The 23,594-nt window shown below is 41.2% G+C and overlaps 1 protein-coding gene across 1 annotated transcript in view; it reads right to left on the reverse strand.

Moving 5' to 3' along the window:
- Positions 1 to 5,322: 5,322 nt before the first annotated feature.
- The window catches only part of LOC147736971 (uncharacterized), a 73,103-nt gene continuing 54,831 nt past the window's right edge, over positions 5,323 to 23,594 (reverse strand). Inside the window, exon 3 of the mRNA XM_086954053.1 lies at positions 5,323 to 11,399. Within this exon, the coding sequence (XP_086810179.1) occupies positions 8,142 to 10,070 (1,929 nt within the window). The 5' untranslated portion in view covers positions 10,071 to 11,399 and the 3' untranslated portion in view covers positions 5,323 to 8,141. The remainder of the gene's footprint in view (positions 11,400 to 23,594) is intronic.

Below are 23,594 nucleotides of genomic sequence, written 5' to 3' on the forward strand. Positions count from 1 at the left end.
ATCTTTGGGCTACATTGGGCTACATTGGGCTACATTTGGGCTCCAACATATATATAGCCCAATGTAGCCCAATATATATTTTTCAAAGTTAATTTTTGTAAAAACCACTGGAGCCTATATCTTGAGACATAGCAAAGGCACATCGGGCTACCAGTCCCTACAATTTTGCCAAGTTTGGTGTAAATCCATTCAGCCGTTCAGGCTAAAAGTGAGGCCAACCGCCCTATGGAAAATTGCATGGGAAAAACATGTTTTGGGACCCCCCTTTTTTCTCGGCCCCCCCTTGACGAAACCCCCCCAAATTTTCAGGGACTGCTCAGAAACAAAATGTTCCATTTTCCTGAAAATTTCAGCCAATTCTGTCCTCAAACGCCAAAGTTATTCGACATAGAATTTTCAAAAATCCCATAGGAAAAAAATCCTAACTATATATACCTACTGGCTATCGCCAGTAGGTAATATATATATATATATATATATATATATATATATATATATATATATATATATATATTCACTGAAAAAACATAGGTTTCACATCAGTTATAGTTATGAATTAGTATTTAAAAAACCTATGAAATTCACTGAAAAAACCATAGGTTTCACACCAGTTATAGTTAGGAATTAGCATTTAAAAAAACCTATTTATAGTTCGCTGGAAATTTTACTGACATAAAACCATTGAAATTCCCACGTTATAGTTAGTTGGACTCACTATAACATGCGCGCCTGCAATGCACTGCTGATGACGTCACATATTACATCACTCATGACATGGTCAGTGACATCACTCATGACATCACTGATGACACCATCCTTGTGACAGACCTCCTTTCAGTGTAATGTAACCCTTGAAACACATATTCAAAAATAGAAAATAACATTTTCAAAAAAAAAAAGAGATACCCATACCAGTTACAACAACCAATTCAGTAATACCACCATCTATATACACATCCACTCATTCACCAACAGTTCTATATAGTCACTCATACATATATTCACTCATCATATGTAGGGAAACACCTATACATCCTGTTACACACCGACAGTCATCCAAAAGTTACTCACACACATAATCACACATGCAAATAAACTATTGAACATCCATTTATTTGCATATACAGCTATACACACACTACCACCTTACTTCTAAGGAAACTTACACATACTTACTCTCTCAAACAATCACTTATAGAAACACATACTTATTTAAACAAGAACTCTTTCAATCTCTCATTCTCACATATACTCACTTATATACATCAATACTCACATATACTAGATTAAAACATATGTAGTTACTGATAAAGACACTAGTGAGACAGTCATTCACTCACTAACACACACATATACACACTCATCCACCCATACAGTCCTGCACATATGCTGTCTTCAAAACACATACAAACAGTGAGTCAGTCACTGATACATCTATGTGCTAAGTAACACCCCCACCAAACCATACAGACACTCATACTGATACTAAAAAAAACATCTAATAACCCATATACACACACATGTAGCCACTCACCAACCCATGCAGCCATTTATACACAAAGGGAAACACTGATACAAACATTTAAATATTTAAACAATACTCGCTAATATATGTATTCACTAAGATACACTTAATAAGCCAGTTAACCAATCAATTTTAAAAAAAAAACATCCATTAAGACACTTATTTAAACATTTATTCTTCCATCGACCTTTACATATACATATATAAAACATATTTATTTTTCAGAAAGACACACATTCACTGGATGGTGTCATCAGTGATGTCATGAGTGATGTCACTGACCATGTCATGAGTGATGTAATATGTGACGTCATCAGCAGTGCATTGCAGGCGCGCAAGTTATAGTGAGTCCAACTAACTATAACGTGGGAATTTCAATGGTTTTATGTCAGTAAAATTTCCAGCTAACTATAAATGGTGTGAAACCTATGGTTTTTTCAGTGAATTTAATAGGTTTTTAAAATGCTAATTCCTAACTATAACTGGTGTGAAACCTGTGTTTTTATTAGTGAATTTCAAAGGTTTTTTAAATGCTAATTCCTAACTATAACTGGTGTGAAACCTATGGTTTTTTCAGTGAATTTCATAGGTTTTTTAAATACTAATTCCTAACTATAACTGATGTGAAACCTATGGTTTTTTCAGTGAATTTCATAGGTTTTTTAATAGCAAATTTCAACAACTATGAAATATAATATTTTTTTAATGAATCCTATATTGTATATTTATGTAATACTATTTTTCATATGTATATTCTTCATTTTTTTTTTTTGCCCTGGAGCGCTCCCGGTGCGCAATCCCGGTGAGCGCACCGGTAAGCGCAGTCTTGCGGTGCGCCCCAGGGCGCGTACCAGTGAGCGTCCCGTTAGCGCTATTGCTGCGAACGAAAACATCATCGCGACGTATCGCGTAGCTGCATCCGTGTGATACGCACTGCGTAAGCGCACCCGGAAGCACCCACGCGCATACGAACGCGCTACATAAGTGCCGCCGGGCGCGCACCGGGGCGCGTAGCGTAAGTGCGTCGGGTCATGTGACCTGAAAATAACACTTTTCATTGGTTCAGAACAGTTTTGGTTTCCAAATGATGAAAGCCCGGCTCATGTGACCTGAAAATAACACTTTTCATTGGTTCAGAACAGTTTTGTTTTCCAAATGATGAAAGCCCCCACCTTTTTTCCTCATTCTCACTTTATTCTTTGAGTGAGGAAGACCTGCTTCTATTGATAGAGAAATGGCTACAGTAGCAGCAGCAGCTAGAGCATCTGCACCACCACCACCACCACCACAAGGACCACCACAACATCACAGTGGTGGTGAAGAAGAAGAGGAGGAGAGAAGGCAGTTCCTGCATGAAGACAATCCCCCATATAAACCTAAGGAGCACTTTATATGGGAGTTTTTTAAAATCCCAAGGGGTTTCAAAAAAGTTAATGCTGCAAAGGTGACGTCTCATCTGTGGCGCTGACCTTTCCAGGGGGAACCCTGCAAAATAATATTCATTTGGGAATCACACAATGCTACGCCACATGCAACGAAAGCACCCCAATAACTATTCTGCAGCAGAGGTCAGAGAACTGACCAGAAACCCTCCCCAATCTTCTCCGAGCACCTCTAAACAACCCACTCCATCGGATCCTGAAACTAGAGAGATGGTCCCATGCATCCAACGCCAGTTTGGAGAATACAAGATTACTTGTATATTTTGTGGGACTACCATTTCTTATGGGGAACAGAGCATCAAACTCATAAACCGTGCTGGAGACAACCACCGGTGCCGAAAGAAGCCTTACTTTTTTCCTGTTTTTTTTTTGCTCCAGTTGAGCTGTTTACAATTCCCTGTTTTTTGTTTGTCCCCATAAAAAATACAAAATAAATTATAAAACTGATCATAAAAGCCAAAAAAGTATAAAATGTTCCAAAAAACAAAACAAAAATGAAAAAAAAACTTTCTTTTTAGAACTTCCTCCAATTTATAAAAAAAGCTACATTTTTTTAAAACTCTGTCATTCTTTTTTCCCCATGGTTCGCTCCCCGGTACGCTCCCCGGTTCGCGTACCGGGCGCTCCCCCCGCGCAAATCGAAAAAAAAACCAAATTTTTTTTGCCCCGCTGGGCCCTTTTATGGCCCCCACATCAAACCTAGGGGGTCAGGGGGGGTCTATCCTGCCCCCTTTTGGTCATTTCCCTCTTTGGTTTTGCCACCTCTTGTGTCTCGATCCTACAGAGACACAAGATGGCGGCCGCTCCGGACTGTTTGGAATGTTTACAGACACCCGAGAGCCAATCAGCTTTCCGTGCGTGAACTCGCGTAGCGCGCTGGTTCGCGCCACGGTGCGCGTACCGGGGCGCGCTTATAGTTATATGTATTTTTTTTAACCTAAATTACTCAAAATCCAGTGGAGCACATATCTTGAGACATAGCAAAGGCACATCGGTCTACCAGTCCCTACAATTTTGCCAAGTTTCGTGCAAGTCCATTCAGCCGTCGGGCTAAAAGTGAGGTTGACCGCCCTATGGAAATTAACATGGGGAAAACACGTTTTGGGACTTCCCTTTTTTCTCGGCCCCCGCTTGACAAATCCCCCCCAACTTTTCAGGCAAGGACCGGAGCGCCGCGAGGCAAATTTGAGGAAATTTTCAGGCAGATTCCTCAACCGGCGCCAAAGTTAATGCCAATAGAATGTTGAGATTTCCCTATTGAAAATAATCCTAACTATAACTACCTACTGGCGATCGCCAGTAGGTAATATATATATATATATATATATATATATATATATATATATATATATATATATATATATATATATATATTGGCTTACTCCTACTGTGCCTTCCCTAACCTAAGTGTCTAGGGTGCATTCATGTGTCCTGCCAAGAATATTAGATGATCTAAACCCATTACCTAAAGGGAAAGAATGCAGCCCCGTGTTGCGGTCATGAAGTGGACATCCCTCAGTGCGGGAACTGCAAACAGCTGAGCTGAGAAGTAAGGTCAGCAAGTACTAATATCACAATGACTGCAACGTGCTCCTCTGGGCCATGAGGGAAATGCTGGTTCATTTTTTAAAATAAAGCATCCTTGCCCTGTCCAAGGCACAATGATTGGGTTCTGGTGAAATTGGTTTGTAAGCAAGTATAATTTCATAGAAACTAATTCTCTTTGCCATGTACATAATGTGTGTCAAAAGTCATTGTGTGAAAGTGGAGGCAATTTTTTTTAAAAAACCTCTTGACTATGTAAAATGGAAGTGTTTTCCTCAAGGCCTAACCAGGACACATGAGAATAGCACCATTCAATGTATAGGGCCCTATCTTGAGTTTGGTGAACAGGATACTCATCACAGACGTGGCTGAGAGCCTGTCCACTGTATTACCAGTCCATTATACTCTATGGCACTTGTTATACCAGTGGAAACCAAATTTATCGGGCTAGCTAAACTCTAAATAAGGCCTTTCATATTTTATGACCAATCCTTTGAAATTTAGAGCTCCGAATACATTTAGAGATAAAAGGCCAACCTTTTTTTCATAAAAGGAGATTGGAAATTGCAATTGTAACATTGATAATAAGTTTAGTAGTTGTGGTACAATAACAATTTACCTGTTGAACTGTACTACACCAGTGTAGAAACAGGGAAGACCTCCTACCAATATTTTGTATATTTGGCAATACAACTGGGATTCATTGTGTATTTAGTTGTATTGTGAGGATAATGGTTAAATATTTCAGTTGAGACTGTTGCCATATTAAATTGATGCCCTTTAACATGTCTGTAGTAAAATGCAAATTCTGATAAAACAATTTCGTTTTTATTAAGTGTGAAGTTCATACTGAAACTCTGGCATACAAAACAGGGAGTTCCAAGACATTCGGAATTACAGCGATAATATTAATAATAAGCAATAAAAAACCATCAGTGTCTCATTTAATAACCCCAATGATTATACCTTAATTAACATAAGATTTATGGATGCAACAACGGAAGAGTTAAGCGGCTAGTAAGGATACAAGAGGGGTCAATAAACATCACTTAGTAACGCTTTAGAAATTTAGCCTCAGTGAAACATCCATTCGTCTTGCTGTAGGTGCAATACAGCACATTACCAATAGTTGGAAAAGCTGTGTCAAGCTGAAAAAATTGGCTTAAAAAATGCATAATTATAATTTTTTACACTCAGTGGCAAAATACTTCTAGATGATGAAGAGGAACCAGTGTAAACTTAAACCTAACTTGTGGGTCTAGTGCAGTGTTCCTAAAACTGTGGCTCGAATGTGGAGTCTGAACCGATTCTAGGGGTGTTGCGAAAGTTCTGGTCTATATGTAAGTCATATTTAAAATGATTAGCCCAGGATGTGCACTAGTGCAAAAGGGCAGAACAATGTCCCTAAGTAAAGTTTTTAGACAAACCTTTACAATAATTCCCAAGCAAAACTCTGTGTAAACCTTCCAGTATTGTTGCTGCAGTTTTTGTGATCACTATACATGATAGACAACCATGCCACTTGTGTATGACTTTCACACAAAAATTGATTGATATACATGTGGCCCAACAACCAGAGCTGCCAATTTTGGATCGGGGGAAATAGGGTTGTGTCCTGGCATTGCATCAACGTCCTTTGATTCTGGGCAAATTACTTAAGTATTTACTACAGTGTTTATAACAATACTAATCTGATCTTCTGTAATGTAAGCTGGTGCTCATATAAAGTGTTCACACTTGGGCCGTGTTCACACTAGACAAAACTATAAAATATACACATATATAGGGAGTCCAAACTGCATCACTTATTTTAATACAAAAATAGATATGAGGTCATACCCCATACACTGCTGCCAAAGGGGTATCTCATATTTCCTAAAATCATTGGTTTCAACCCCTAGATTTTCAGAAACCTTGTAATTTTAGTGAATGGATGCCACAAACCAGCACCCCAGCTTCAGACTCCAGTGCAGTTCACTATCTGTCACTTTTATGGGCGGATCATTATCTTGGCCACAGTCCAATACTGAAGGGCGTGGTCAAGTTCATGACGTTTACAAACAATCCATTAAAGCTGAGTGGGTGGCCAATGTTTGTGGTATAAAAACGTTTGGGAAGTACAGGTGTTACTGGATGATAATCTATTCTCCAAATACAGAATTGATCATGAGGAAAAACCGGCTCAGATCACTTTTAAAAGTGTATGGACACAATGTGCTAAGAGACAGTTCACAAACAGAGGTTGTAATTTGCAAACCAACATTTTGCAACTCTTTTCTGATTTCGCACATAACGATAACTTTTCTGTGTGGGAATGTACTTGGGCCCAAGGGGACAACTTTGTGAACCAGTGATCACCTCCACTGAGGTTTGTGCAACTAATAAATGGCTTGCAACTAAAAATGGCAGTCATAAACTATGATATGTATCAGTTTGACTCAGAATGGATCGCAAAACCCAATTTGAGAGTCAGAAAAACAATTCCAACTTGTAAAATGGGTTTAGAATGTTGCACATAACACTGGTGTTCGTAAACTGTGTTTCTTTGTGATTAGCGGATTTGCACCCCTATTTGCTCCACTGGGCCTTATTTGGTAAGAATGTTGTCAATACTGGATAATTAATTAATAAGGTCTGAAATGACTTGCACGTTTAAGGTCTTTATCCAGTTTAGCTAGGACAATGATTAGTGCTTCAACAAATGAACCCAAAATAGTATCAATCTAATAGCATTTAACAAACAATTTTCGTAAATATGCCACAGTGTGTGGAATACCGTCAGACCCACTAGTTGGCCACTAGTCAAGAACACCAAGATGAAACTATCTGTTGTCAGCAGGTTAGCACTTAGAGAAGTTTAGTTTTGTGAACATAAAAAACATCTGATTTACTTGTTTTTTCTATGAGCACAGTAGCCATTTTATGTTCACAGCACTATCTTGAGCATTATTAGTTCAAGATGTAACAGTTCACTGAAAAGCCACTCAGTTGTCTATTTGTCAGCATAGGATTGATTACTTCAAGCGTCACTGCTCTCTGAATGTTTATTGTGGGAATGCGTTGGTTTTTTTTTGTCAATAAACTTGCTGAGTTTCAATAAATTCCTTGTGTCCGCACTATGAGGCTGCAACACAAAACAAAATTGGGCCGACTTTATTACTCTGAGCAATGGCTTTCACTTTCACTCGGAGTAGCTACTAAATTGCTCCAAGAGTTTGATGTACCTTCCACTATATTCTTGTGCTCATTAATAGCTGTTTGTCTTTTGGTCCAGTTTTCTTGCAGGTTGCTATTACTGTGTTGTTTTTTCTTTTTCTCCTTAAATTGAAGGGTAGTTGTTCATTCTATGCATTTTGTGACATGCCTCTGCAAGTGTAGAGCTAGAGTTTAGTCTCTGCTAGTGATACTGCAAAACCTTCTGTATCTTTGGATATTTTTACGTTGTTGGATATGTTTATAGGCTTACTGTTAATCTAAGTAAGTTCTGGGTTTTGGAAATTAACGAATGGGGTTACCTAACCTTGCTTGTGTCCAAATTACAAAGCTGGACAACATAACAGGAAAAGTGAAGCTATTTATTGTTTGTATTTTGTAATGCGCTGGGAATGAGCCCTTCACAATTTGTAATACTATTCTGTAGTATTCATTGTGTTTTTCGGACATTCACACTGATAAGGTTTTTCTTTAATGTGGGATTTTGCATTCTCTGAGATGGGGTACATGACTGGAACATTAATGAGAGTCAGAGCACTAATACGGTTTGAGACCAGAGTGGGGTTTATCGTGGGTAAATAGAATTTACCACTAAAGCTTTCTAGGCACTCCGAGCACTGATGAGGTTTTTGCTCAGTATATGTATGCTCTTTCGACGAGAGAGTAGCCTTTTCACTGAAGCATTTCCAATGTTCAGAACACCGATAAGGTACTTTTCTCTTGTAGGTTTTTTCATTTACAGTCAGATTATTTCTATGACTGAAGCTTTTTTGGCAATCAAAACAGTGGCAAGGTTTATGCCCAGTGTGACTTCTGTCATTCATAGTTAGAATGGATTGGCAACTGAAGCTTTTTAGGCATTCAAAGTAGTCAGAAGGTTTCTGCCCAGTGTGTTTTCTCTTATGTTGAGTGAGATTGCCTTTCTGACTGAAGGTTTTCTGGCATTCAGAACACTTATAAGGTTTTTCCTCAGTGTGCGTTCTCTCATGTCGTGTAAGGCTATCTTTAACACTGAAGCTTCTCTGGCATTCAGAGCACTGGTATGGTTTCTCCCCAGTGTGAGTTCTCTCATGTCGAGTGAGATTGGCTTTAAGTCTGAAGCTTTTCTGGCATTCAAGGCACTGATAAGGTTTCTGCGCACTGTGTTGTCTCTCATGTCGAGTGAGACTGCCTTTCTGACTGAAGCTTTTCTGGCATTCAGAGCAATTAAAAGGTTTTTCCCCAGTGTGGATTCTTTCATGGTGTATGAGACTAGTTTTCTGACTGAAGCTTTTGTGGCATTCAGAGCACCAATAGGGTGTCTTCCCAGTGTGAGTCATCTCATGGTATGTGAGATAAATTTTCTTACTAAAGCTTTTTGGGCATTCAGAGCACAGATAAGGTTTTTCCCTAGTGTGAGTTCTCTCGTGTCGAGCAAGACTACTTTTAGCACTGAAGCTCCTTTGGCATTCAGAGCACTGGTATGGTTTTTCCCCAGTGTGGGTTCTCTCATGTTCAGTGAGACAGAATTTAAGCCTGAAGCTTTTCTGGCATTCAGAACACTTATAAGGTTTCTTCCCAGTATGAAGTCTCTCATGGTAAGTCAGTTTGAGTTTTTTCATGAAACTTTTCGGGCACTCGGTGCACTTATACGGTTTTTCCCCAGTATGGATTCTCTGATGGTGCATGAGACTGGCTTTATGACTAAAGCTTTTCTGGCATTCAGAGCACCAATAGGGTTTCATCCCAGTGTGGATTCTCTCATGTTCAGTGAGATATACTTTTTTACTGAAGCTTTTTGGGCATTCAGAGCACAGATAAGGTTTTTCACCAGTGTGGATTCTCTCATGGTGTATGAGATTGGTTTTCTGACTGAAGCTTTTCTGGCATTCAGAGCACTTATAAGGTTTTTCCCCAGTGTGGATTCTCTCATGGTAAATGAGACTCTCTTTCGTACTGAAGCTTTTCTGGCATTCAGAGCACTTATAAGGTTTTTCCCCAGTGTGGATTCTCTCATGGCGAATAAAACTGGTTTTGTGGCTGAAGCTTTTGTGGCATTCAGAGCACTCATAGGGTTTCTTCCCAGTGTGAGTTCTCTCATGGTATGCAAGATACCTTTTCTTTGTGAAGCTTTTTGGGCATTCAGAGCATAGATACGGTTTTTCCCCAGAGTGGATCATCTCATGGTATATGACACTGGCTTTGAACCTTTTCTGGCATTCAGAGCACCAATAGGGTTTTGTCCCAGTATGGATTGTCCCGTTTTCAGTGAGACTGTAATTATGCCTGAAATGTTTCTTGCATTCAGAGCACTGGAAAGCTTTTTGCCCCTCATTTGTTCTCTCATGCTGAGTGAGAGAATTCATGACCAAAGCTTTTCTGGTAATTTGAGCACCGAAAAGGTCCCTACCACCCTATTTTTGTTCTTGTAAGTTAAGAAAATATTTTAGAAATTAAGCTTTTTTGACATTCAGATTAAAGGGTTTTATTCTTGTTAGTGAGATAAGATTTCTGTCGAAAGTTTCTGACATTTAGAGTTGTTTTAAGGTTTTTCCTCGTGTACATTATCTTGGTGAGATGGAATCAATAACTAATGCTGTCCTCATATTTTGGGCAATTAAAAGATTTATTTCTTGAGTTATTGTCTCCAGCTGTTTTTTCTTGAGTACACAGCAGATTAAGAATTTACCTGATTTCAAAATCCAGACGTGTTCAGATCATTTTCAGCACTAACCTCTCCAAGGGGCTTCACTGTTATTCTTAACACGTGCATTGAGCCTGGACTTGTAGTGTTGAGACCCCTTTAAGCAATTTAAGATATTCCATTGAACCTTTCAAAATGTCTCTCATGGAGTTATGGGCTCCATGTTATGTCTATGTGAAGTCTGTCTGGAAGATTTAGGTTCACTTTGTGACTGAAGCTTTTCTAACATTTATTTAGCAGTTTATAAAACACTTTTAAAGTTATTGTCTTGATTTATTGTAGGCTACACATGTGCAATGGCAGAAAGATTATTTTACACATAAATGAGTTGCAGAATATTGGTTCAGCTTTCATCTCAATGCCCAATGTGGGGTCTTTACAGCTGTGGCAAACGCCTGATCATGGTGGTGTCACTTTTCATAACTGAGCATGGTTGAAACAAACTTTGATAAACTCCAATGTTTGTGAAAAAAATGAAAAGAACCTTTCACAATGACTTTCTTTTGCGCCAGGTGTGTTCTTTACCACTTCAGCAGATCAATCTTCCGACTAAAATGTGTTCACTCACATTGAGGTGATAGGAATCTCTGACAACAATTCTCATGTTCTGTGCATGGATATGTTTTTTCCAAGGCTCTCCTTATGTAGACTAAATTTACAAAAGAGGTTATTTTCAGGCGTGCTGTCTGGATAGCGATGTACTCATTTTTATTTCTGAAGCTGTATAGTCCTAATAACCCACTTGTTGGAATGTTTGTTACACTTTTATTTCGTTGTTCAGCAATGTATACTGAATGTACAGAAATAGCGACATCAATTTCACTTTAAGTAGGGTTCTTCACTCCCGTTTCCTCCACGGCTTCTTGGTACTGTTTACTTATTGGGGGTCTGAGACATTTTCAGATCTTCAACATAAACCTCTTCAGTGTGGCGATTTTTGTTGCATTTTCTTAAATTATACTTTTCTTTTTTTTATCCATGCTTCAGTGACCTGCAGAGTGAAAATGGGAGTTTGTTACTGAATATAAATGAGCAAACATACCCAATATTTATGAGCTTATTCAATGCAAAATGGTAATCTTTTGAGACGTGAGAAGGGAAATCAGACTCCAATTTCTGGATTGCCTGTAAATGCTGCATCACAGTGTAAGGAGCTTAAGGACGCTCAAACACAAGTTTTACAAGAGATTACGTCTAAAGTTGTGGGTTTTGGATGCAGAAACTAAATGTACATATACATGGTCAATAAATAACACAAGCTTCCAGAGGCAGTCAGTGTTCTCAAGATATCATACATACTGTTGGGTCCTTAGACGTAGGACTTGCATAGTGATGTAAGCGGGTTCTAATTCATTGGAAGGTGTGTGTGAATTGACAAGGCAGCTGCTGATTCACTTACATCACATATATAAATGCTCATTAAAATAATTCAAGTTTCCCTCGTGTGGACAGCATCCTTTCATATACCAACCAGCATATATGTAAAATCTCATATGGCTATTTTTTTAGACAACTGATCTGCAATGTCCTTGAAGTAAACATATCACCATCAGACCGATAAACTGGGTTCCACACTTGGCCAGACATTGAATCTGCCCTGATCTTCAAGGTGGATGGTCTGACAACCACACTTCCTCTACTGGGCTTATTTTCCATTTTAGGCACCCTTCACCACAATCTCTTACCTCACTGACAGTGTGAGCATTACCTGGCTTTCTTTATTCATGTCAGCATCATGTCATCATCAAAGCAGAAGGCATACCTCAAAGATCAATCAGTACTCCATTTTGCTCAAGGCCTACCTAAGCCCATGACTAGACCTCAAACATTACAACCAGGTGTGCTGCAGCCAGGCAGATGACACACCAATCCCTCTGAAACTGGAGAGTGTGAGCAGTCTGTATAGCTCAAGTCTACATGACTATGTTCAAGACACTGAGCAATGGATGTTGACTAATGAAGGTAATCTCAAGTCATCCAAAACAGAGATCCTCACATTCAGACACTGGGAGAACTACCATCCTCTACTGTACTCGACCTCAGGAAGTTAGAGTAACTCATGAAAGAATGTGGATTTCGCAGGCTCTTCGAGTAAACCAAATGATGAGAAGCACTTTTGATCCTATGTGAACCATAAGACTAATCTACCCTCAGCTAGGGTTCCCTCAGAAGGTCCAGATGACCACCTATCATCCTTTCACGTCCTGATTTTGTGAACTGACTCTACTATGGATCTTCACTCTCCCTACCAAGAATGTTACAAAGAATTCAAAACAAAGTGGCTATACAACTGCTACCGCCACACCTATGTGACCACATTTCACTGGCCAGAAAATCTCTTCATTCGCTTTACATCCTTAGGGATTGACCTTTGATGATTCTCTGCTTAAAGCATAGAGGCCATCTGTGACAAAGAATCCTACGCCTCACAAGCTTAAAAGATATGCACAGAAGAAAATACTCTGGTCTACACTGGCACCACAACTGATCGTCATTTACAAGAATCCATCAACAACCACCTGTAATTCAGAAAGAAAGTGAAGATCTGCCACTTCCCAAAATAAAACCATAAGGGCTCGGCCTAACCAACTCTCATGAAAAGGATGGAGAATGACAGCGCATATGTTGCACTGGCTATATCCTGCAGGGACACATGCCAGGGCTGTACTTTACCCATAAAGCTCACATGAAGGTGGGGTGAAGTCCATACAACTGCTTGACCCTGCTTGCAGATTAGGCTGCCCCCCACACTGCACAGCACTGCCTGTGTGTCTGCGACTCTGTGCCTGCTGCTGCCGCTTCCGTGAGTTCGCTGCTCCCCCTATCGCTGCCTGTGTTTGCCTGCTCCTGTTTTTTGTGACTTGCTGCCTGTTCTTTAAATTTTTGCTGCCTGGTTTATTTGTGTGGCCTCTGTATTAATTGTGTTGCCTCTGTTCTCCTGTACTTGTTTTTTGCCCCATTCTGCAGCCTGTTTCCCCCTCTTGCCTTCTGTACCCCCGTAGCCTCCCGCCGCTGCTTCCCTGCGGCCCCCCCCACTCACCTATTCGCCGCCCCGCTCCTGCTTCCCAGCTGCTCCTCCCTCCCACCTCCCCATATAAGGCGGCCGCTGCGTGGCCCCACGCCTAAGGCAAGTCTGTCTGTGCCTGTCCGCGCCTGGACCGCGCCCAGCGCCAGAACTCCTGGCCCCTGCGACTGCCACAACGCCCGACCCCGCTACGATGTCAGCACCCTACACGGACTCAACACCGGACTAGAACACATCTGCTTCCAGGCCACCCCAAGCGCACCCAAGGACTTTTCCCCTGCCGGAACAGCAGCTTCACCAGCACCAGAGCTGGCAATCCGCCCACCAGGACAGGACCCAATAACCCCCGTTGCATACTCCTGAACACCCGCTCTGCACGCAAACACGCCGTCTAACTCTGGGACCTGCTCGACACACCCTCCCCTGACGTCGCCTTCCTGACAGAGACCTGGTTGAACAACTCCTTGGCACCCGACATCGCCATAGCCGTATCGGACGGCTACAATATCACCCGCAAAGACCGCACCAATGGAGTTGGAGGAGGAATCGCCATCGTCCACAAGTCCACCCTCAAGGTCTCTACCAACTCTGACGACACCCTCAACACCGCCGAACACCTGCAATTCCAGATCCACACCGATCCCAACACCACCTTCAGAGGAACTCTGATCTACAGACCCCCCGCACCACATCCACTATTCAGCGGCTCCATCGCCAACTTCGTCAGCACACACACCTGTTATGTGCTTATCTAGGTTCCTGATCGATACTGTGACCTTATGCCCCTATTCGGCTATAAAGCCCTTTATTCCCTATATTGGCATAACCGTTCAAGTGCGATTTTCTGTAAAGTCATCTCTGGCCTCACACGAACAGAGCCACATTCCAGCATGACTCTCTGCTACTTCCTTTGCGACCAATTAGTGCAATGACAGAGCAGCAGTCACTATCTGATATTCCTAGATAACACTCCGAGTTCTTCAACAAGATAAAAACTTAGCAAACCTGGAAATCCCCGCTTGCTATGTTTTGATTAGTAATGGAACTCTAATGAGCAACTGATAACTGTCACTTCCTAGTGACATCTTTAATTGACGTCTTATGTCCAGCAAACTTGCGTCAAACCCGGCACCTGTCAGGTATAAATATTACCAACGTTGCCTTAAGCAATGAGCGAACCTGTTGCTGATGCCAGCTGCCTGCATGACCCCGTGTTGGTAACAACTAGCACTCTGTCGCTGCAGCCTGCTATCCTGTGGTGGTGAAGCTACTGATTACCATTATCGCCGCTACAGCGCGAACTGTGGTTCAGTACGCTTGAGGAGCCGTGCAGCCGTCCTCTGCGAAGACATCCAGCCCAGCTGCCCGCGGACGCTGTCCCCCCTCCTTCCTCGACGCGCTGAGAGAAGCCGCTGCCTTTCTCGTGCAGAGAAATCCAGTCCCGGCGCTTCCGGTTTACCCTCGCAGGTGACTGGGATATCGAGAGAGACCCCTGAAGGAGATACCAATCCTCCATCATTCTATTCAGAGGTATGGTGTTGACTAAACCCTTAGACGAGAATTCTTGAAACAAACCTTGGCAAAACCAACTTAACTTAAGCTACTTACTTACTCCCCTTCTCACGTGTTAGGCTTAGGTCAGGCACACTGGGGTAGGCTTAGTTAGAAGCACCAGTTGAGTATGTTAGCCTAATGTATATATGACTGTATATATGTTTTATTACTTTTAAACCATTGTATGGCTAAGAAACCATATCAATGCTTTTACAGTTCTATTTCGCTATTCTTATCTTACTGTACGTACTTTTTATAATAACAGTTATTGCAATTGTGGCAATACATTTCTCTTGTACGAGAAGAAAGACTGTTCAATAAATGTTAACCTTTATTGATAAACGCCCGTCTCTCTATTCTCTACATATTGTGAAAGTAAACTGCACTAGACTGACTGAGTGAAATCTATGTCTATTGTTTCACACGACCCTAGAGATCGACTCTTGATCTGAGGAGCAAAGTTGTCATGTTGCACGGTTGTTGGAAAACTGAATCCCTTCTTGTCTGTGCCAAGGAAGCTGATCACTTCCTATGCAGAGAAGAAAGTTTCCAGTGACCTCTGAGCTAGTTGGTAACACAACCCAATTAAGTTTAGCATAGTCAGTGGAGGCCTGGAATATCCGCAGTTCCACGTCGATACTACTGTTTATGTTATTCCAATGCGCAGGGCCTAGTGGGAAACTAGGAACTACACTACATGGAGCCCAACGTTTGGTAAGGCGATAAACTAACGTAAGACTTGTAGAGTAACTCAGTCGTGCATATTTCACACCCCTTTCTCCCGTAAATACTCCAATAGACGTCTGGAGTGGGTGAAAGGTTAAAATCCGCCCGACCTTAGTAGGAAGAGATTCCTATGTAAAGCTCTGGTTTATTCAACGTTGAAGGATACAGTGTTCCAAAATATTGTGCACCTAATCTTTGTCTCCTTGGAGACCTACTCTGCAAAAACTGCATTCATACAATGTCAGTAGAAAACAACGGCACCTCTGGGGCCGCACTAGATGCGACTCAGCAAGGTCCCGAATACACAGACCCGGATGCTATTATCATCCCGGTCCAGTTAAGAAGATCTATAACTTTAAAACTTATAGATAACGGACTGCCACCTCAAGGTGGTACAGTAATTTTCGTGATAGAGGCTCACGAGTATCGGCAGACAGAGGTATTCTATTCATGGATAAACTTTCCAGCGGTAAACGCTATAACACAAGAGTTCCACTATTACAAAATAGAGGAACCTCCGGATGAGTACGCCCCTTTCGAGGAGGTTGAAATTCCACTTAAATTTCAAGAGCACCTGCTCTGGTTTAATGGCGCCCTAAAACACAATGATCACATTACCAGGCTCGGTCCACTAGGTAGACCAGGAGCCACGTGGCCGGTTCTAGCCAGCTACACACCACATCCTGACATTGCAAAAATGTCTAAGGAAGAGCTGTTAGCACAGCTAAACACATTAATAAAAATACATAGGCAATTAGTCCAATATGTAATACGGACTGCAACAGTCCAGCCAGCTGTTAATTCACCACAGCTGACCCCTCATCAGGGGAACACAAATAAAATTACACCACAGAACATACAGTCATGTCTTGGTAAAACACCCGTAAAACGGGAACAAATTCCTTTCTGGTTAGCCCAGAAAATCACTCAAATAGAGGCAGTATTTCCTGATACTACCCCTATTGAGAAACACAGAATCTTGACCATCTGCCTTCCTATGGGAATCGCACCACACGTGGAGGACTGCGACACTTGGGGTACAGTCTTTGCTTCCATTTACACAAAAACACACGGTGTTCCGTCTATGGCGGTAATACCAGACGTGCTAAAACAGATTCAAAATGAATTCGGTCCAGAGCCCGCTTTAAATCTAGGTATGAAATTACTGAAAGACTTCAAGCAGGTCACGGCTATATTATTAGCCAACGTAAAGGGAGAAGCAGCATCTGTGGCGATCCGCCAGAAGTTGAAGGAAACAGATATAAAAGATCCTGTTGAGCTTGCAAAAATCATAGAAAAATGCTATGAAGAATTAGGTAGAGACAGCTTGGGTGGAAAACCAGTTAAGCCCCAACTGCTCGAAAATCCTGAAAAATTATTTATTAAAAATAATTTAAACACTCCTAAAAAGAGCTGGGATGGAAATAAACAATCCACTCCCAAGGAAAAAGTTTTCCAGACCAGAGGAAGGTCTCCTCGACGGAGGGAAAGAACTCCGACTCGAGAACGCCAGTCTCCCCAACGGGAGCCCTCTGAGAAAAGATATAACCTTAGAAATAGGGATAATATAAAAAAACTTGATAGATATCAAAGTATTGATACACGTCCCTCTCGATCTTCTCCACAGAATTCGGAAAGAAGAGGACGGTCAGACCCAGGAGAGCACACCAAGTCCAAAGACAAGGAATCTGCTCAAAATAAGAAATCTCAATTTCAGAAAAAGAAGGTAGCCAGTATTAGAGTAATCAACCATGCCGAGAATACTGAGGACACAGTTGAAAAACGGGGAGTGGGCATTGACAATGTTGGACAGTGCAGCAGAGATCAGTATAGCGCGCAAGAACTTGATGAGTCATCTGGAGACAGTGGACACGAATGAATACATTCAGGTTGAAACTGCCGACGCCAGACTTAGCGAGCCCCATAAAATATACGAAATAACATTGCGTATGGAGGGTGATAAGACTAGGAAAATTAAGGGTCTATTTTGGGATAAGCTCTCAAAAGGCTATGATATTCTGTTAGCTGAAAAAGATTGGCCCCCGGAGTTTGTCAGGGAGTGCCCTCGTGGCGAAGAAGTGATTATGCCTGCCTTCTCGAATCACATACCGATTCACAAAAAATATACATATGCCAGGAAATGGGCAGTAGCCCAGGCACCTGCATTGTATAAAAATCATGTAGGATGGGATGAGGATTCACCGCCTCACAAAATCCAGCTAAAAAGTGAACCAACTGCCCAACGGCAGTATCCCATAAAGCAAGGTCAGGGAGATCTTAGATCAACTTGAATACCAGGGGGTGATTGAAACATGCACCTCTCAAATGAACAATCCTTTGTTTCCTGTCTCCAAGCCAGACAATTCATATCGTCTAGTTTTGGACTACAGACATCTTAATACATGTTGCAAAACTTTTGCAGTACAAAACTCGCATAGTGCAGCCCTAATGAATAACATAGTTAGGAAAAAATACAAAACGACATTAGACATTTCTAATGGTTTCTTTTGTCAAAACATTGCACCAGAAAGCAGATACTTGACCGCTTTCTCTGCATTTGGGTCGCAGAAAAAATTCTGTCGACTCCCACAGGGGTTCAAGAACAGCCCAGGACTATTCTCAGCTAGGGTAACAGAGTTACTACAAATCTATGATGATGAAGCATTATCTTACGTAGATGATATTTATCTCACAGACGACGACTTGGATACTCACTTGAAAAGAGTGAACACCATTATACTTGGGTTCGCAGCAGAGGGTTACAAATTCAACTTTAAAAAGTCCCGAATTGCCCATCTGACAGTACTATTTTTAGGGTACGAATTATCAAGTGAAGGGAAAAGCCTAGCGGACAACTTCTTAGAGAAGTGCGCTGTACTCCAAGCTCCAAAAACGCTGAAGAATTTATAATCCATTCTAGGTTTTCTAAATTTCGGAAGAACTTACATTCTAAATTACGCAGAGAGGGTTAAACCTCTCTACGAAGTAATTAAACCTGATTTAAAAAAAATCAATTGGACTCAAAAACACACAGAAATTTTGAGATCACTGCAAACAGACATGTTAGCAAAAACAAAATTAGACACACGTGACAACACACGCGATCTTGTAATCCGAGTCATCCCAGGAAGATGCGGATTCACGTACCTAACCTCTAATGAAGGAGAAAAGGTACCAATTTCAATTAAATCTCACTTGTACACACAAGCAGAAAAAACATTCAGTCACACAGAAAGAACTGTGAACGCAGTGCAGATCGCATTAGCAAATGAACGAGAACTAGCACACGGCAAACGGATTAATATCCTTACAGCGGAATCCGCCTTCGAGGCGCTATTCAGCCCAGTAAACCTGCCTACTGTGTCATTGGATCCGAAATGGATACAGTGTATAGATTCTCTAGGAGCGGAAGATGTGAAATACTATTTTGCCCCTCAATACGAAGAACTGAATGATTTAGAATATGAAGAAGAATATCCTCTGCCAATCGAAACCCTGCCTCTCCCACAATACGCCTGTATAATCTATACAGATAGCTTTGTACAGCATTTCAACGTAGAGAGAAAATCCTACGATGCAGCATGTGCGATCATTAAAGGTCGTTGGCTGTGCGGTAAATTCAGACCGAAAGTAACAAAAACTGAATCAGTAAAATACTGTTCGGTTCAAAGAACTGAAATCAGATCTTTAAAGATGGCGCTCGAAAATGCAGAACGTGAATTCCCGACACTTATAGTGTGCGATTCTCATTTTTGCGTCAACTCTTACAACAATAAGCTGCAGACTTGGATCGAAAACGACTACAAAGATGACACAGGTGCCACAATAAAGCATAAAAAGCTCTGGAACGAGGTAGCTCTTTTACACAAAGAACTACAAAAGACTCACGTGATTCACGCACAGAGTCTTCAACGTGATGGCGTTCACGTTGCAGGGAATTCATTGGCTAATACAGCCACCGCGGAAGCAACTAACCCGGCTTCCGTAGCCACAAAAAAGCGTACAGATAAGTATATAGACGGGGAAACCATGCTGGCAGTAAAAACGACCGTAAAAGGCGACTGTGCAGCACTACCCGTAAACTATCCACTCAATTATGCATACATAATCGATGCAAACTCCGTTCCTTTTGCTCGAATCCCTGGAGTGGGGGACAGAGTAATTCCAAACAGGAGCAGGAGGGGCTTCCTCCTACTGGAAGCACACATGGGGTTGGGTCTGAAACACCAAACAATCAAAGCCTCTCTGAAAGAATTACAATCAGAGTACTGGTGGCCAGGAATGAGTATAGATATTCAATGTTTTGCTCAAAATTGTGAAGACTGCAACAGAGATCGCAGTAATGAACAGGCCAGTGTAGTTTCAGGATCCCTTCTAGACAGCATAAGGCGGTCTAGCTGCGCAATCAAAGAAGAGAAGCGCGTCCCAGTGTACAACGTTTAAGACGAAATACACTTAAATAATGAGGCCTCCAGCGCTCGGCTGACGCTAGAACAGTTATAAAAAGATTAGCGAGTCCATATCGGCACATACGCAATTACCACGTTCCATTCTGACCAGGGTCCTGCTTTCAGCTCTCGAGCCTATAGGGAGGCCATGGCCAGCATGGGAATTGGGTTGCGGTATTCTTGTCCGTCGCATCCCGAAGGGAATAGTGTGGTAGAAAGAAAAAAACGGGACATAAAGCAATCTATAACAGCGAAGGTATTAGGTTCAGGCGCTGGGTGGGTCAAACATTTAATAAGTGTCCAGACTAGTCTTAACAACATGCCAAGAAATTCTCTAAAAGGTTTCAGCCCATACGAACTATTGTTCGGAATTAGAATGAACGTTCAGGACCTCGATAGTCAGATGTCAGTGGTACAAGAAGAAACAAAGCCCTTTGATGTAAAAGATCGTTTGGCTGTTTTACAGGAACTGAATGAAACAAGAAAATCATTAAGCAACATAAAGTTAAAGCAACAGCCAAGTACCACTGACGAGGCACCACCCGCAACAGCCCCAGCAAGGCCTGTCTGGATTCCAAAGATTGGGGACCTAGTCAGAGAAAAGATCGCGGTTAAGAAGGAATTTGGGCCTTCTTACAGAAAAGCAGTACCTGTCTTGGCAGTCACCGGAACAAGATCAGTCGTGCTACCGCCCCTTGCTGGTAAAAAGGAGAACAGAATCGTATCCATCGATCTGGTAAAACCACAAGCATGTGGCCTATAATCAACAGTAGGCCCAGTGGACTCCCAAGAAACAACAGAATACCCAAACTTGCAACAATACAAGAGGTTCAAACTGAAAGACTCATCACATTCGATCAGCCTGCAGTGCACAATGAAGGACTATGCAATAATGCCATGGAACTCGTGCCTCTTGAAACACAGATTGAAACAGTTCGTCAGGAAACAACACCAGTCTACAATGATGTGGCATCAGAAAGTGCTACCGAGAGACAGATTGAAAGAACAATCCCATCAATTGACAGAACTGCCTCTGGTTATTTCATCAACTTCGACAACTTCTCTGAAGATTTAAACGACCCCGAAGTGATGCCAGAAACAGAAAAGTATTCTAAAGAAAATACAACAGGACTCCTTCAACAAATCAAAGAACTATATCTGGATTCACCGTTGATTGAGCATTGGATTATCTCAGGGGTATTCATACTCCTACTATGCCTAATTTTAGTTTTAATTTTAGGAAAATTCATTACAATTGAATGGACACAGCAAGTCAGAACATCAACCTAGTCCTGAAACCACACAGATCATCCCACGTGAAGAAAAGAGAACTGTCAACAGTAAATATCACAGCAATTCCAATACCTGGTGGGGTAGTATGGGAGAAAACAGACTATGAGATCTATGGTCCGGTCGAAATCCTGAAGTATCCTCATCAACTAAAGGTTTCCTTAAGTGACTTTGTGACACCAAGTACATTCTCTGATGATTGGGACTTTAACAGTATTAATGACATGATGTCTGATTTAGTAATGTCAGCTAGATTCACAGATCATGATTATTTACAAGGTTCATCTAGTTATGAGCAGTTATTCTGTTACACCCACTATGGGGATCATTACTTGCATAAATCTGCACAGCCTAGAAATGTTTTTATGTATAATCAATGGGAACATTGTCCTACACCACCTAAAAGCAGTTCTAAAGCATTTTTTGAGAAATTCAAATATTTTTCAGGGTTTAACACCAGTGATGCAGAAACGTTTTATTATAAACTGTTAGATAAAACAGGAATGAAAACAATGCTGACAAATTCAAAATTGATATATTCAGAAGCATTTTATGATAAAATGATGACATTTGGTTTTGATTATTGGAAAAATAATATTGAAACGAAAACAATTTGGGGTACAAAACATTGGCAGGTGCAAGGCATTGAAGCACTATTTAGAACCTGCATGATACCAGAACAAATGTTATTTTTAAATGACACTGTACACCAAACATCTTGTCTTGGCCTAGCTAAGAACAAAGACTTTAAAACACCGTCTATACCAAAGCCAATAGCTGAGAATGCAACTGCAGATAATGAGTTAGACGTGTCACACATTTTACATTTCAACAGAACACATCCTGATTGGAAAAAATGGTTAATCTGGCCTACAGACACAAATAGCTGTCAAGATAGGTTCCTGAATAAAACACAGGGATTAATAATGACCAGATTAGACTCAAGATATTCCCAGAGACAACATCCAGGAATAATAACAACATACAGTGTAGGGAAACTCTGCCTAGAATGGCTAACTACATCCACACTGGCTGAAATTAAGCAACACTTGTCTTTACTAAAAGATGGTGCTGATTTGCGCGATTTCATTCTTGGACCACGCAAACAGCGTCAAAAGCGTTTCATAGCGACCAGTATCTATGCTGCTTACAACGAGGCTTGGAAAGTAAAGCAAATTGAAACTGCTGAAAAAATACGAGAAATTGATCGTATTAATTTGGAGAAATCACTTTCTGTGGTAGACAATGGGTTAATGACTCTGTCTTCCAGAATATATTCTTTGGACAATATTGTATCCTCTGCCTTTGATGTGATAGACAGAGATTTGCTAATGTTACAACATGGCCAGTCTCAATTACGCTCTATTATAGAACTAGGCTGGACGCTGCAAAATCTTCGTTCAGGCTATGTGCCTTGGCGTTTGATAAACACAACGTCATTATTTTCCATTTTTAACCTTACTGATAAACAGATCAGTTTGGCACAGAAAGACTATACAATCTTGAGCATCGAGAAACTCGAGAGATTACCATTGACAATGTCAGAGAGCCCTGTCATTGAATGGATAATACACGGAATTATCACAATTCCGATAACAACTTTCCGATTTCATAAATGCCTTGAGTACATACCTGCTGGCCAGTATGAACAATTGGGTAAGGGATATATTAAATCCGAATGGAAATTACCATACACTCATTCTTGCTATAGTGACAGCGACAAAAATGTATTTCTTAGTGGTGACAACTGTAAACACTCACTAAGCGGTATACTTTTGTGTCAAGGTATTAATTTACACGGAGCATGTGATGGAAATTCAAACAACCTCTCATGCCACCAGCTAGTCACACCTGCAACTCAGATGGAGCCCTTCTTTATGCAACTTTCGAACGGGAGTTACATTCTTAGAACGGATCACAGGTGCTGTGGCCTCGCGCCCGGACTAAGTTATCTAGTACAAGTAACGTCCATGGTCAAATGCTGTATGCAAGCATTGTTTCCGAGCGGGCCTCCAGACATAGTGACTCCCCTCTGGCCTCGTCTGAATCTCTATTCTATACGAATTGATACATTAAGCAAAATGAAATCTGTGCTTTTACAGACAACAGTGCCTATAACGTCATCTAAAGAGACGTATGATCT

This window comes from Lissotriton vulgaris, chromosome 1_1, assembly GCF_964263255.1.
Source record: "Lissotriton vulgaris chromosome 1_1, aLisVul1.2, whole genome shotgun sequence".
In the NCBI taxonomy this organism is placed as follows: Eukaryota; Metazoa; Chordata; class Amphibia; order Caudata; family Salamandridae; genus Lissotriton; species Lissotriton vulgaris.